General features: G+C 56.3%; 6 protein-coding genes across 6 annotated transcripts; 2 read left to right on the top strand and 4 right to left on the bottom strand.

The window, feature by feature from the left end:
* Nucleotides 1-1,824: 1,824 nt before the first annotated feature.
* Nucleotides 1,825-2,853, top strand: A1O7_02620 (uncharacterized protein; the record flags this gene model as incomplete). The annotated part of the gene is made up of 4 exons (XM_007756651.1): nucleotides 1,825-1,827; nucleotides 1,954-2,137; nucleotides 2,324-2,573; nucleotides 2,751-2,853. 4 exons carry the CDS (start codon nucleotides 1,825-1,827, stop codon nucleotides 2,851-2,853), a joined length of 540 nt encoding a protein of 179 aa, XP_007754841.1.
* A 641-nt stretch (nucleotides 2,854-3,494) lies between these two features.
* On the bottom strand, nucleotides 3,495-4,217 carry A1O7_02619 (uncharacterized protein; the record flags this gene model as incomplete). The annotated part of the gene is made up of 1 exon (XM_007756650.1): nucleotides 3,495-4,217. The coding sequence occupies one exon, from the start codon at nucleotides 4,215-4,217 to the stop codon at nucleotides 3,495-3,497; it is 723 nt and encodes a 240-aa protein (XP_007754840.1).
* Nucleotides 4,218-5,710: 1,493 nt separating this feature from the next.
* On the top strand, nucleotides 5,711-6,859 carry A1O7_02618 (L-iditol 2-dehydrogenase; the record flags this gene model as incomplete). The annotated part of the gene is made up of 1 exon (XM_007756649.1): nucleotides 5,711-6,859. The coding sequence occupies one exon, from the start codon at nucleotides 5,711-5,713 to the stop codon at nucleotides 6,857-6,859; it is 1,149 nt and encodes a 382-aa protein (XP_007754839.1).
* Nucleotides 6,860-7,050: 191 nt separating this feature from the next.
* Nucleotides 7,051-8,145, bottom strand: A1O7_02617 (uncharacterized protein; the record flags this gene model as incomplete). Its single annotated transcript, XM_007756648.1, has 1 exon — nucleotides 7,051-8,145. The coding sequence occupies one exon, from the start codon at nucleotides 8,143-8,145 to the stop codon at nucleotides 7,051-7,053; it is 1,095 nt and encodes a 364-aa protein (XP_007754838.1).
* Nucleotides 8,146-8,820: 675 nt separating this feature from the next.
* Nucleotides 8,821-10,128, bottom strand: A1O7_02616 (hippurate hydrolase; the record flags this gene model as incomplete). The annotated part of the gene is made up of 1 exon (XM_007756647.1): nucleotides 8,821-10,128. The coding sequence occupies one exon, from the start codon at nucleotides 10,126-10,128 to the stop codon at nucleotides 8,821-8,823; it is 1,308 nt and encodes a 435-aa protein (XP_007754837.1).
* A 287-nt stretch (nucleotides 10,129-10,415) lies between these two features.
* On the bottom strand, nucleotides 10,416-12,800 carry A1O7_02615 (histone-lysine N-methyltransferase ASH1L; the record flags this gene model as incomplete). The annotated part of the gene is made up of 2 exons (XM_007756646.1): nucleotides 10,416-11,222; nucleotides 11,274-12,800. The coding sequence occupies 2 exons, from the start codon at nucleotides 12,798-12,800 to the stop codon at nucleotides 10,416-10,418; spliced, it is 2,334 nt and encodes a 777-aa protein (XP_007754836.1).
* Between the last annotated feature and the right edge of the window lie 258 nt (nucleotides 12,801-13,058).

The raw sequence follows: 13,058 nt of genomic DNA, 5'->3' as shown, positions 1-13,058 counted from the left end.
TGTGCGGTGTGCTGAAAGTATAGAAGGTTCCATGCTGCTGGTACTGCTGGGGGATGTTTGTTCTCCCCGACTCGGTAGCATCATTTTCATATCTTGTTCGTGAGCGTTCAACGATCGATTCGTGCTGTCCTGCGCGTCTTCATTCCCATGTTCGTCGTCAGGTGGATCACGAGGAGGGTTGAACACACGCCTTCCCGTCCTCGTTGAGTATGGTGGACATAGTGTGGACGCCGGTTGATAAGGGTTGTAGCTGAAGCTCTTTCCCGCCTCTGCCCCTTCTTTCATGCACTCAGGACTTTGCTCATGCTACTCAGGCAACGTTCAGGACTTGTCCTCGCACAACCACTGCACAGGATGGCTTAATCATAAATCACGTGGCGTGCCGGCGGATCCGACCTTTGCGCTGACAAGGTGGCGAGAGGTGCTCTACCTCAATAATTATCGTTTTGTCTTGCATCGGGAGGTCGCGGCGTGGCTTGTTCGAGTCGACACCGACGGTTGGATGTGCGTCGCGACGTCGATGGTCGCAACGAAGGTCGTTGAGAATGTCGATGGCTTTTGCACCGAGCTTCACGGTTATTAGCGGGCGAGCTGTATCAATCAACTCGAGGACCGATTGTCTTCTCACGCACGACCCCGGTGACCATTCAATTGCATACCTGTGCGCGCCCACGGACTCATTTCGTTCGCGCTCAGCAGTCCAACGATCTACAACCTCGGTGGTCTCCACCACGTGGTGCACCGATTATCAATCTCGCTTGAGTTTATATCCCTTGATGAAGCCACGGCTGAAGGAAGACGCATGCTCGCCCCTCGATCCCCGGGCGTTTCTTCTCATGCAATGGAGAGTTCTGATCGCCAGGGCGACGACCAGACATCCGTGCCAGCATTGACCCTCGGACGATCCACCGCTCAAAGCCCGCAGCGGAAGCGACTCTGGCCGGATGCCCGATCACTTCAACACACCGGACACGATTGGCGCCTTCCCAATCTGCCGAGATTTATTCGGCATCGGGAGTGCTAGATGCACACCGTGCAAGTGTCTGTCTGGTCTGATGAATGAATGGTCGACTCCGGAGTCTAGAACGTAGCTATCAGCTAGCTATGGAAGACTGTACACTGGTGTCAAGCACCTGCCGCTCGGCAACTTCAAGTAATTAGTGGTAGGCACACTGGGTGGCTCCTGCCACCACGGAGAGTCGGTAACTGATGCCTCGATATACACTTGATGCGCCATCGATGCAGGAAACGATTCACCAAAAGAAGTGCCAGAGCACTAAAACCATGCCTGGGCCATGCTGCGGAATTTCGTGAATGGCCACAGTTCCATGCGGCCCTAGAGCTAGAGCGGCACAGAATGCAAAAACGGTATCAACCGCCATGCCATGTGATCAATTCCTGATCGAAGACACATCTCAGCTCCGCAACCGCCACGACCGGAGACACATCCGTGCACGCACGGTTGAGCTGAACTCGAGGTGGGTTGAGCACAGATGAGACGAACATGCACACCATGCACGAATCACGTTCCTGGGAGACGAGGACCTCAAGCACACACTCTCAGCTGAAAAGCCAGCCTCCGCAAGCAGTGATGGTGCGCCCCTCGTCAGCACACCATTGTCCTACACTCCCAGCTCGTAGCACTCGCAGCCACAGCTGCGGGGCAATCGCAGAAATCCATGTCCACCGGGTCTGTAGAAGAACACCTCGCACGAGGTAAGCGACGACCATATCGTCCCTACAAAAGGGCTGTCGCATGCCTACCTGCCACATATACGAACTTGCTTGCCCTCGCAAACCATCGCCCGTGGATCCAGGACAAATATGGTAAGTATGTACTCCGTATTTCTCGCGTCGTGGTTCCCGAGGGATGCCATTGGCTCGCTTGATGCTCACTACTCACTACTCGTCACTCGCTACGCATTCACACCTTTTCTAACGCCCTGATTGTAGCCTGACAAGTCTCCCACGCTGTACCTCATCCGCCATGGCGAGAAACCGCCAAAGCAGCCCGATGGCGAAGACGGGCCCGGTCTCTCACAACAGGGCGTCGACCGCGCACAGGCCATGGTCGAGGTCTTTGGACGCAACAGCCCCTACAACATAGGGTATATCATCGCTCAGAAGCCGAAGAAGCGTAAGTTTCCTCTTCGCGGAACAGCACCCCAATATTTTCCAATATTGTTCCTCGATCGCTCGGACTCCCGAGGTCCAGAGATGCGTATGCGCATGCGTGTTTAATTATATCCCGTTGTCGACTTTGAATCTGCTCTCAATGACAAACGTTCGACTCTGACGCCTCCCATGGTACCGCGCGACGCAGACGGCAAACGAGATCGTCCCTACTTGACGGTCAAACCACTCGCCGAGTCGCTCGAGCAGTTCGGCGTGCCCTTCGACTTCACCATCGAGCGCGACCACGTGGACAAAGTCAAGGACGCGGTGCACGACTACATCAAGGGGAAGGGCAGCGGCGGCGAGGGCAACGTCCTGATCTGCTGGGAACACGATACGCTGGAGAAGATCGCGGGCGTGCTGGGCGTGGACAAGGTGCCTGACTATCCCGGGAAGAGGTGAGTTTGTCCGTCGCGTTTTGTGCTTTTTCCTGGTGGAGGCTCTTTTGCATGGTTGGGGTTGGTTCCTTCTTCCAAGACGGTCTCGATGGACACTTAGCGGATTTCACATCATGTCTCCGGACTCACGTGGCCAAGCATTGCTGATATGGGATGCATGTGGCTTCTCGGCGACAGATTCGATCTTATCTGGACGATCGAGCCGCCCTACGAAAAGATCAACAGCTACACGTCGGAGCACGTCCAGGGATTGGATGACGAGTATGCGAACGAACCATAAGCCGGGAACTATGAGGGGCCCATAGGGCATAGGGAATAGATATTGGGGTGGGGTTGTACTTGAGAAACCACGAGAAATAGGGGCACGGGTAGCCGATATGCTGTTCAGTCGCGTTGAGCAGACTGGAGTAGAGCATCGATCGCGCTGATGCCGACGCACGTCAAAGTCGAAGCACATGTTACCTTTCTACATGGTCTCCACTGCCTATCTAGTGTACCTTTGGGCACACTGTAGCTGTCGGGCTCAAAAGTTCGTGACAGGGATGCGTCGGGTCCACGGCGGAGCCCACCGACCCTGATGGAACCCACGCTCCGGAAAGGCCTGATGTGACTGGTATGTCAAAGGCATTGTCAGTTCCGTTGGCGTTTGCGCCGTATGGTGTCTCCAATGTGTGGTGTAAAGCCAGCCCAGGGGCCTCTCTCCCAGATTCCCAGCAGTCTGCAAATGCCGGCCGCTGACTTCGTGCTGTGCGGGATGGGGTCTTTCTCGCAATGTCGTGGCTGTGAGAGAAGTCGTATGATTGTCGAAATCCGGGGTTTGCGGCGTTGTCGAAAGCTATCCTCAGTCGTGACTGTGCGGTAGACATCCAGTACCTGCATGCATAAGGTGACGCTAGAATGTTGTGATGCCGGGATAGAACATCAAGACTCTTCCACGACCACCGCATTACCTATCACGCGCGCCTCCCGTCTACACCCACACTGCTCATCCCGCGGACACTCCCAGCGCGGGTTCGGCGATTTTCGAAAGTCCGGATCTCGCCACTGTTCGGCCGTGAAATCCTTGTCCAGCTCCGCAATATAGGTCTTCCGCTTGAAGAGCCTGACCAGGCCCTTCTTCTTCTCCGCAAACCCAGCCCACCGAGTCAAGGTATTGCACACGGAGAGCTTGCGCGTCTCGCCCGGCGCGACGTTCCACACCTGCGTTCTGCATTCCCAGTCCTTGAAGAGAGTCCACCACTGCCTCATCCGGCCGAGGACGCCCGTGCGGCCTAAATCCAGGGTGAAGCACTCTATGGTGAGATTATACTTGGAGAGGATTTGTCCATCTTTGACCCCCATGTCGTGGTAAAAGGTCGACTTGCGAGACTTTGACATGTTCCAGGGAAAATCTTGACCATCCCAGCCATCCAGGAGGAAGGCGATGGATCGGCTCGTCGGATTGTGTGCGACTATAGTGATGACGCCGCTGCATTGGTCGAGAGACTGGATCACCGAGCTGGCGGGGACGGAGAATTCGAGCCCGTTCTTGGTCGGTCCCGGGGTGGTAGTCGGCTTGTGAGTTTGGGCCTTTGCTTCGGCGATGGAGTCTTGGCTGGAGGTGATGCTCGAGGTGTCGGCCGTTGGTTTCTCGAGGGGGATCATTGTTCAGATGGGTTCGGGTTATGGTCGAATTGTGTCAAATGCAAAAGACTGGTTCCCGAAACTAGGATGGTCTTTGGCTGTGGATGTATCAGCAACAAGATTGAGATCGGACAGTAAAAGTGGGAGCGGAATAGATTAAAATATTAGATGAATCCCGCTCACACTTCTAATCACTGTCGTCACTGCCGCTGACCTGCTATTTGGAAGGTAAAAGTCACGATTCTCACGCTCGAGAACGGAGAGGGAACTGTATTGGATTGGCCCGTCACCTACAGTAGCGCTGTGCTGTGCTGTCTGGGTTGGGTTATTTGACACCGTTGCTTCACACGGACAGTAGTGGTCAAAGCATGCCCGACTTTCCTGTTCAGTGACGACGGTATGTATGCCGTCCGGGGCACGCTTCTAAGAATGGCCGTTAAGCCATCGTTGACATCTCTATGGCAAACAGAAGTGTTGCTCTCAGAGACAGCCTTCGCTCGAGACAGAACATGAGACAATCCATCACCGAAGTCGACGAAGCGTGGCTCATTGGTAGTAGTGGAGCTCTGAAACGATAGCCCGTTCTTTCGCCGTTGACACTCTGCAATGAGTAGAACTTCCGACTGCGTTACGAAGGAGGCGAGGATAACAAGACGAGCGCATCTCAACGTCCAACATGGGGGTAAGAGACCTCGAAGACAAGCATAGCAATAGGCCGTGGAGCGGGAGTAAGGCTCTGACAAGCGACGACTCAACATTACAAGGCACCATCGTTGTATCCGTTCGCGTCAACCAGGTACCTTTACTCACCCCTCGATATTTTGCACCAGCCACCTTCGTAGTCCGTCCTGCCCAAAAGAAAGATGGGTGACCTTCGAGAGCTCGTGCACATGATGATCGTCTCGCCGAGCTGAACGGGAATGCAACGAGAGTGTCATGGATATGATGGAAGTTTGACTAAAGACAGATTAAGGTCGATTTTGCAGTCACAGCAGAGAAGGTAAAGTCACAGACGTAAAGAACAAAGGTTTGTGCCTATGGCTGTGGCTGTGGCTGTGGCTGCAGCCTTTGCGGTGGCACTCCGGCGGCGGACAGGAACGTGGCCCGAGAAGCGCCGAAACATCTTTCACTAACTCTGTGGGATGCGCTCGGATGCCCCAAGATGGTGATTCTCCGGTGGAGGATTTCTCGGCGCCCCGCGACGTCAGTGGGGTTGAATTCACCCGGAACCGATCCGGAGTGCTACAGCGCAGCGTCACGTCTACCGTGTACTGCGTACATAGGCAGCAAATACAGGAACAGGTGGCCAGCCGGCTGAAATTGTAACCCGTGCAGTGGTGGGCTTGTAAAGATTTTGTGCATCCCAAGCGTTGGTCGCTACTATTTCTCTTTCGTCCACTCTCTGTTTTCCTGCCGGGACGTAATACAGTCTGTGATTCTCTCGTTCTCGTTGAGATTCAAGTCCCTTCATCTGTCTTCTGTCTTAGCCTGTCGAAAGAAGACGATCGCCAGCAATGTCGACCACCAACGGCACCAACGGCACCAATGGCACTCACGCACCCTCTGAGACCACGGCCTCGAAATCCAACATCGGCGTCTTCACGAACCCCAAACACGACCTCTGGGTCGCCGAGGCGTCGCCCTCGCTCGAGGACGTCCAAGCGGGCAGGGACCTGAAAGAAGGGGAAGTGTACATCGGCGTCAAGAGCACGGGGATCTGCGGCTCGGACGTGCACTTCTGGCACGCAGGCTGTATAGGCCCCATGATCGTGACGGCGGATCACATCCTCGGCCACGAGTCCGCGGGCGTGGTCCTCGGCGCACACCCCTCGGTGAAGACATTGAAGCCTGGCGACCGAGTGGCGATCGAGCCCAACATTCCGTGTTTCCAGTGCGAGCCCTGTCTGACGGGACGGTATAATGGGTGCGAGAGCGTCGAGTTTCTAAGTACTCCGCCCGTGGACGGCCTCTTGCGCCGGTACGTCAAGCATCCGGCCGTGTGGTGCCATAAGATCGGCGACATGAGCTACGAGAACGGCAGCCTGTTGGAGCCCCTGTCCGTGGCGCTTGCGGGGCTGGACCGCGCAGGCGTCCGCTTGGGGGATCCCGTCCTGATATGCGGTGCCGGGCCGATTGGGTTGGTGTCGTTGCTGTGCTGTGCCGCGGCGGGGGCGTCTCCGCTGTTGATCACGGACATCGACGCCGGGAGGCTGAAGTTTGCAAAGGAGCTGGTCCCCCGCGTGTCGACCTTCCAGGTGCCGATGGGCAAATCCCCCGAAGAATGTGCCGAGCAGATCGTCGAGGCCATGGGCGGCGTCAGACCTCGCGTGGCGTTGGAGTGCACGGGTGTCGAGTCGTCGGTCAATGCGGCCATCTGGTCCGTCAAGTTCGGCGGCATAGTGTTTATTATTGGCGTGGGCAAGAACGAGATGAAGATCCCGTTCATGCGTCTCTCGACCCAGGAGATCGACCTGAAGTACCAGTATCGGTACAGCAACACGTGGCCCAAGGCGATCCGGTTAGTGGAAAGCGGGGTGATCAGCCTGGAGAAGCTGGTCACGCACCGGTATAACATGAGTGATGCGATCGAGGCGTTCAAGACGGCGAGCGATCCCAAGAGCGGGGCCATCAAGGTGCAGATCAAGAACGACGACAGCTTATGATGAGGGAGTCGTAGCATCTCCGTTATAGCGACCAGCGAGGTGAACAGGAATGTGGGCATTCATTCATCAACGGATCTGCACACGCGTACATTGCACAGCAACTTTAGTAACGGCATACACGTCCCATTTCAAGACTGCTGATAGATATCGTCTTGAGTCTGTGATTCTTTTGCTGCGGTCGTTCCAGGTCCTCATTGAATGATCCCCTTGACCTCCTCCTTGTCAAGCCACGCCTTGATAGCTTGAGCCTGCTGCTCATACCAATCGTGCATCGTCTCCTCCTCAACATAGCCCATATGCGGACTCAGCAGCACCGTACTCCGCCCCTCTTCGCCCCAGTATCCGCTCCTCCGCCAGGGACTCTCCTTAGGCAAAGGCTCCACACCATAGACGTCGAGCCCCGCGCCACGGATCTTACTGGCCTCGAGCGCCTCAACGAGCGCGGCCTCATCAATCAATGGCCCGCGCGACGTGTTCACGAGCAGTGAGTTCCTCTTCATGCTGCCCAGCTCGTCCTTGCCCACGATGCCCCTCGACCGGTCGGACAGGACGTAATGCACGCTCAACACGTCCGCCTGCTCAAAGAGGTCCTTCTTGCTCCCAACCACACGGAACGTGCCCTTGGGTAATCCTCGCCCCTGCGCCGCCTCGTCTGCTTTCTCCTGCGTGAGCGACGACGACCACGCAATAACTTTCATCCCGAAGCCCAAGTGTCCCGTGACCGCGCACTGCGTGCCGAGCTTGCCGAGCCCCAGAAGACCCAGGGTCTTGCCCGCGAGCCCGAACGTCAACGTCGTCTGCCATCCGCCGACGTGGGCGTTCGGGTCATGGTTCGACGTGGCCGACGGCCCACCTTTGACGACGGCATCCCCGCGCGCCACGTCCTTGGCTAACCCCAAGATCAGGGCCCACGTCATCTCGTTAGTGGCGTCATAGCCCTTGGTCGCGTTGCGCTTGGGACCCGTGCCCACGAGGGTGATGCCCAGGTCCTTGCACGCCGCTGTGTCGATAGCCGCGTTCCGCATGCCCGTCGTGAGCAGGAGCTTGAGGTTAGGCAGCTCACTGAGCACGGAGCGTGGAAACTGTGTCCGTTCGCGCATCGTGCTGATGATGGTGTATGGTTTCAGACGGGCAACCAGGGCGTCATGCTCCGATGGGACCCGGGCCTGCAGAGTCTGGGGGAACGAGTCGATCTGGATTCGCGAGGCGAGGGGTTGGAAATGCGCCGACGAGATGGCCGCGTAGTCGTCAAGGATGGCGAGTTTGACACCCGAGGACGACGACATTGTGGTAAAAGTGGTGCCGAAGTTGGATGTGCTGTGGTGTGGCTGAGATAATGTGCTCGCGGTTGCTGTTAGTCTACGAGCTGCCTGGGTCATGAACCTCATAGACCGCGGCTTCAAGTCTTGGTACGCAGGATAATTCTGTGTCGTGGTTGTTATACAGATCCGGCTACGCGAGGGAGCGGTCTTGGCCGTGTCCTTATTACTTACAGATTACGCCTGGAGCGAACGTGGTTGATGTCGTGATCGGCCATTCTCCGAGTTGGAGAGCAGCGCAGATGCCGATGTCGCTGCTGAGGCCTTGGAGAAGCCTCGTATCGTATGGCGACATACACACCTCAGCTGCTTACAAACAGGTACCTGTGTCCATCAGGGCGCAAGTGAGATTCCACTGTTCCGAGAGCCACTTTGAGAGAATACTGAAGTGAGAAGGAAGTAGAAGACCGGGAATAATGCTCAGAAGCGCGGATCGAGTACGGTGGAACATTAGATCTAAGGACAGTTTTAGGCTAGGCGTCTCTACGGAGGACCAATACCGGGCTAAGCGCAGCTCTCTTCGATTTCCTGGCATCCTTCACCATACGCAGAGGAGAGCAGGACGTCGTGACAATACGCCGTCCTACTCATACTCAGCTAAACAGAGTCACTTCCAGTAGACCGTTTCGATCATAAATCTCCCTATTCGCTCTTCCCAACATAAGTCAGAGCCGCCACGACCAGGGCATCCACCCCCACTGTCAACGTCGGCTGCACGACCGGCGCGAAAAACGGGCTATGATTGACCGGGATCTTGTGCTCCTCGCCTTTCGCCTTCATCTCCTCGTACATAGCAGCATCATGACCCCCAAAGAACCAGAAGCAGTACGGCCTATTGATCGCTGAGCCGAGCATGCCGAAATCCTCGCTCCCCAGCACATTCTTCACGCTAGGATCGTGAGCCTCGGGACCGAAATATGCTGTGAATGATTTGTTGATCTCGCCAGCGACGGCGTCATCGTTGACCGTCAGCGGAAAACTCGACGTCTCTTCGATCAGCGGTTCCTTCGGGCAATTCCCCGCCAGGCACTCCGCCTGGATAATCCTCTTGACCGAGGCGAGCAATCTCTCGCGCCATGCGGAGCTCACGCTCCGAATATTAATCTTGAGAACCGCTTCGTCGGAGATGACGTTCTCGGTGCTCCCGGCTTGTAGCGCGCCGACGGTGACCACGGCGGTTTCGTCCGGCGGGACTTCCCGCGACACGATGGATTGCAGGCGCACGACGACGTGGGATGCGATAACGACCGGGTCGATCGTGCGGTGCGGCATCGAGCCGTGCCCGCCGCTGCCGTAGATTGTGACTTTGAAGCTGTCTGCCGCGGACATGACAGGCCCGGCGCGAGTGGCGGTCTTGCCTGCCTGGAGAGGGAAGACGTGCTGGCCCAGCACGATGTCCGGGATAGGGCAGGCGTGTTTTTCCGCGGCGTAGAGACCGTCGTCGATCATGGCACGAGCACCACTTCCGCGTTCCTCGGCGGGTTGGAACAGGAAGACGATGGTGCCTGACCATTTTGAGCGGGCGGCGATAAGGGTCTCCGCGGCCGCGAGGAGGGATGTGATGTGGAAATCATGCCCACAAGCGTGCATGACCGGTTTGACGAGGCCGTCCGTATCGCGCATGGTCTTCGTGCTGGCATAGTCGAGGCCTGTCTTCTCCTGCACGGGCAAGGCGTCGATGTCGGCTCGAAGCAGGATCGTCGGGCCGGAGCCATTCTTGAGGATGGCGACTTGGCCGTGCCCGCCGATACCAGTGCGTATGTCTAGATCGGACGAGAGCTTCTTCAGGCGGTCGGTGATGAGCGCGGCCGTCTCCTTCTCCTGGGTCGACAGCTCGCCGTTGGCATGGCAGTGCTTGTACAGCTCTTCGTATGGTTTCAAGTCCGGTCGATACTCCTTGATGACTGACGCGAACGGTGCGCTGTGCCTGGTCGCATTGGGCTCCCCCATAGTTGAAGTTCGATCGCAGATTGAAGGAGTTGGCAGAAAGAGTTTCCTACCAAGGCACATGAGCACCAGTTACTATTGGCATTGCACCATCTTCTCCGCACCACGGACGAGGTCTGCCACCGTCGCCGCTGTTGATCCATGGAGAAGTCCGCCATCTGGAAAGGGCCGCCCGCAATAAACAGAATCTCCCACGCTATGCCTCTGTCGCTTAATCCAGCTCTCGTGCAAACTCGACTTGCGCCATCGCTAATCAGGACATCACCCAGAACATTACTCCGTACTCTTCCTTAAATCTCGACATTCTCATCTCCACCTGCACCGACAACAGGCCGGATGCTCCTGGTCCTCCCACTCGGTGCTCCTCGAACTGTTCTCACCACTCGACTTCTGACACTTGAAGCCTTCGCCCGCAAACTCGATGATCTGCTCAGCGTCTTCGCAGTCCTCTTGGGACTCTCCCTCTCGATCAATGCTGTCGTGGATGTGTTTGAAACCACTCTCCCTTTGACCGTCTTACCTTTGGCAGCAGCCACAAGGGTCTTGAGTTTTGATGGCCGGCGGGATAATCCTTTTATAACTGTTGCGCTGGTCTTCTTGGAGACCACTTTCCTGATGACGTTTCCCTTTTGCACCTTGCCTGCACTGGACGCTTTCCGCGTGGAAATAGTGGCCGTCTGCGTGGAAGAGACCTTCATCTTCTTCGTGACTCGACTTGTCGTTCCTTCTAGAGCATCGGCGAGCTTTCTCTTCGCTCCAGCCAGTTTGCTGCGACCCTTGATGACTTCAACGTCCGGGCTCTTCTGTTTCCTGTCCTCTTTAGGTCGTGGTCCGAGGACTCCGCGGCACTTTTCGGCGCCGCATCTACACTCCTGAACGTTCTTCTGCGAATAAGGGTCGAAATTGTAGTCGTAAGTGAGTTCTTCTCCTGTCATGATCCCGCGTTCGCCTGCAAATAGAGCCATCCGTGGTTTGCCGTTGACCGTCCACTTCTCCATCCTGCAGTTAGGCTCGCACGAGTGATTGACAAACCGAGCGATGGAGCCACGTGTAGCATCAATGATCATATTCTGGTCAAAGAGCATTAAATAGTAGCACTGCATTCAGGTCAGTGAGTTTCTCCAGAAGTGATTGGTGCGCTGCTATACCTCGTTATTCTTATACATTTTCCTCATCCGATGTTCGCATTCTTCTTGCGTGATGATCTCGCCCGTGTACTCCACAATGATCTGATTAGGATCAAACATGCGATTGCTTCGGACGCCATAGCCTCTATCCTCCGTCTTGATCACTTCCACGCCAATATTGTATTTGCCGCCTTTCTTGACACGTTGGCGGAGCCCCTCGAATGCACGGTTGCCGCATTGCTCGGGGTTCAGGTCGCAGTTCTTGTCGTCGCACTCGTAATACATGTAGCGATTCATGCAGTTGTGGTCACAGCCTGTCTCGGCCTTACAGAGACAGCTTGAGTGCTCCTCGAACTTGTCGACTCGCCACGCTTGGGCAGCGTCTCCCACGAAGACGTTCTTGTTGACTTTCTTCCACTCGTCTGGCTTGGGTTGGCCTGCCGGCAAGGGAGAGAAAACGTCGAAGGGGAGCTTGAAATCCCGACCTTGCTTCAAGACACGTTCTGCGGCGAACATGGGCAGCGGCAGCACTCTGTTCTCCCTGGGTGGCTCCGCGACAGTAGTGCTCTTCCGCTTGTTCTTGCTCTCGGTGAGACGCCCATCGAAGGTCCGAGGCTGACCAGCATAAAGACCTGAGGTGAGCCATTTCTTCTCCCGTCGTCGAGCGGGCTGTCGAGGCTGCACAGGCTCGTCGGGGACAGGAGCATCCCCTTCACTCACACGTCTCTTCTTTGGTATAGGTTCTTCGGACGTAGACTCCGTGCCGCCCATGCTTTCGGGTCTCGAGCTGTTGTGAAGCTCTGCAACGCGGTCCTTCCTCTTCCCGAGCACGCTATTGGCAAAGCTAGACATGAGTTCTCCAGCCTTCTCGAGGACAGGAACCCTTGAGGACCTCCTCGTAGCCTGTTTGTCGGCAGCTTTGCGTCGTTGTTCCCACGACTTGTTGTTCTCGTCCATTTTGGCTTTCTTTGCCGCAGCTTTCTCTCTGCGAATGCGCTCTTCCTCGGCGTCCTCTGCATCGTCTGGCATCTGCTCAGTCTCATTGACTTTGGCGCTCTTCTCTGCGAGCAAGGCCTCATGGCCTTTGTCCGTAAACACCCCACTCATATTCCAGGGCAGATCCAAAGCTGCAACACCCTCTTTCAGCAGAGTAGATTGGCTCGCATTGTCCAAGTTGACCAAGGTCTCGCCGCTGACAGATCTACCTTTGGCCAGCTCATCCTGAACCTGCTCAATCAGACCAGCCTGGCTTTGGTTGTTTGCAAGACGGCGACTGACGCGTCGTGCGCGGCCTTTCGGTACTTCATTCATCGTCATTGCCTGCGCATCATGTGCAGACACGTCGACCGAGCTCTCGGACGGCGTGGGGAGTTGTTGTTGTCGGGGCGGATCAGGGAGCACAACTATCGTGTCTGGGTCTGTTTCTGACGAGGCCGAGCTGGGGGTTCGAACAAGTACAGGCCGTGATTCAGAGGAAGTGCCCGTAGCAGATTTCGGGTTCTCGACACGGCCCCGGTAGAAGTTGAGGAGGGTCTGGCGGAGTGGCATTGTTGTTGCCAACGGGCAGAGCCCGACCTTGGACACCAGCGAATTCGACGCGTCAAACTGGGATAGTAGCGTGCAAGTAGACCGCCGTATAGAACTATACACGTCTGGAGGAGGATATTGCCTGAGATACGCGTGTGCCCTGCGCAGTTTGGAGGATGCAATAAACAAGAGGCTGGAGCATCAGAGGGGGTGCGAGATTGGGAAATGGGTCTTATGTCTCCATGACAAGGGCGACATGCCGCTGCTCCACCAATTACA

The sequence above is a fragment of the Cladophialophora yegresii genome, assembly GCF_000585515.1.
Source record: "Cladophialophora yegresii CBS 114405 chromosome Unknown aczIN-supercont1.2, whole genome shotgun sequence".
NCBI classification, from domain to species: Eukaryota; Fungi; Ascomycota; class Eurotiomycetes; order Chaetothyriales; family Herpotrichiellaceae; genus Cladophialophora; species Cladophialophora yegresii.
Note: the sequence above shows the minus strand (reverse complement) of the source record. Positions and strands in the feature narration are given on the sequence as shown.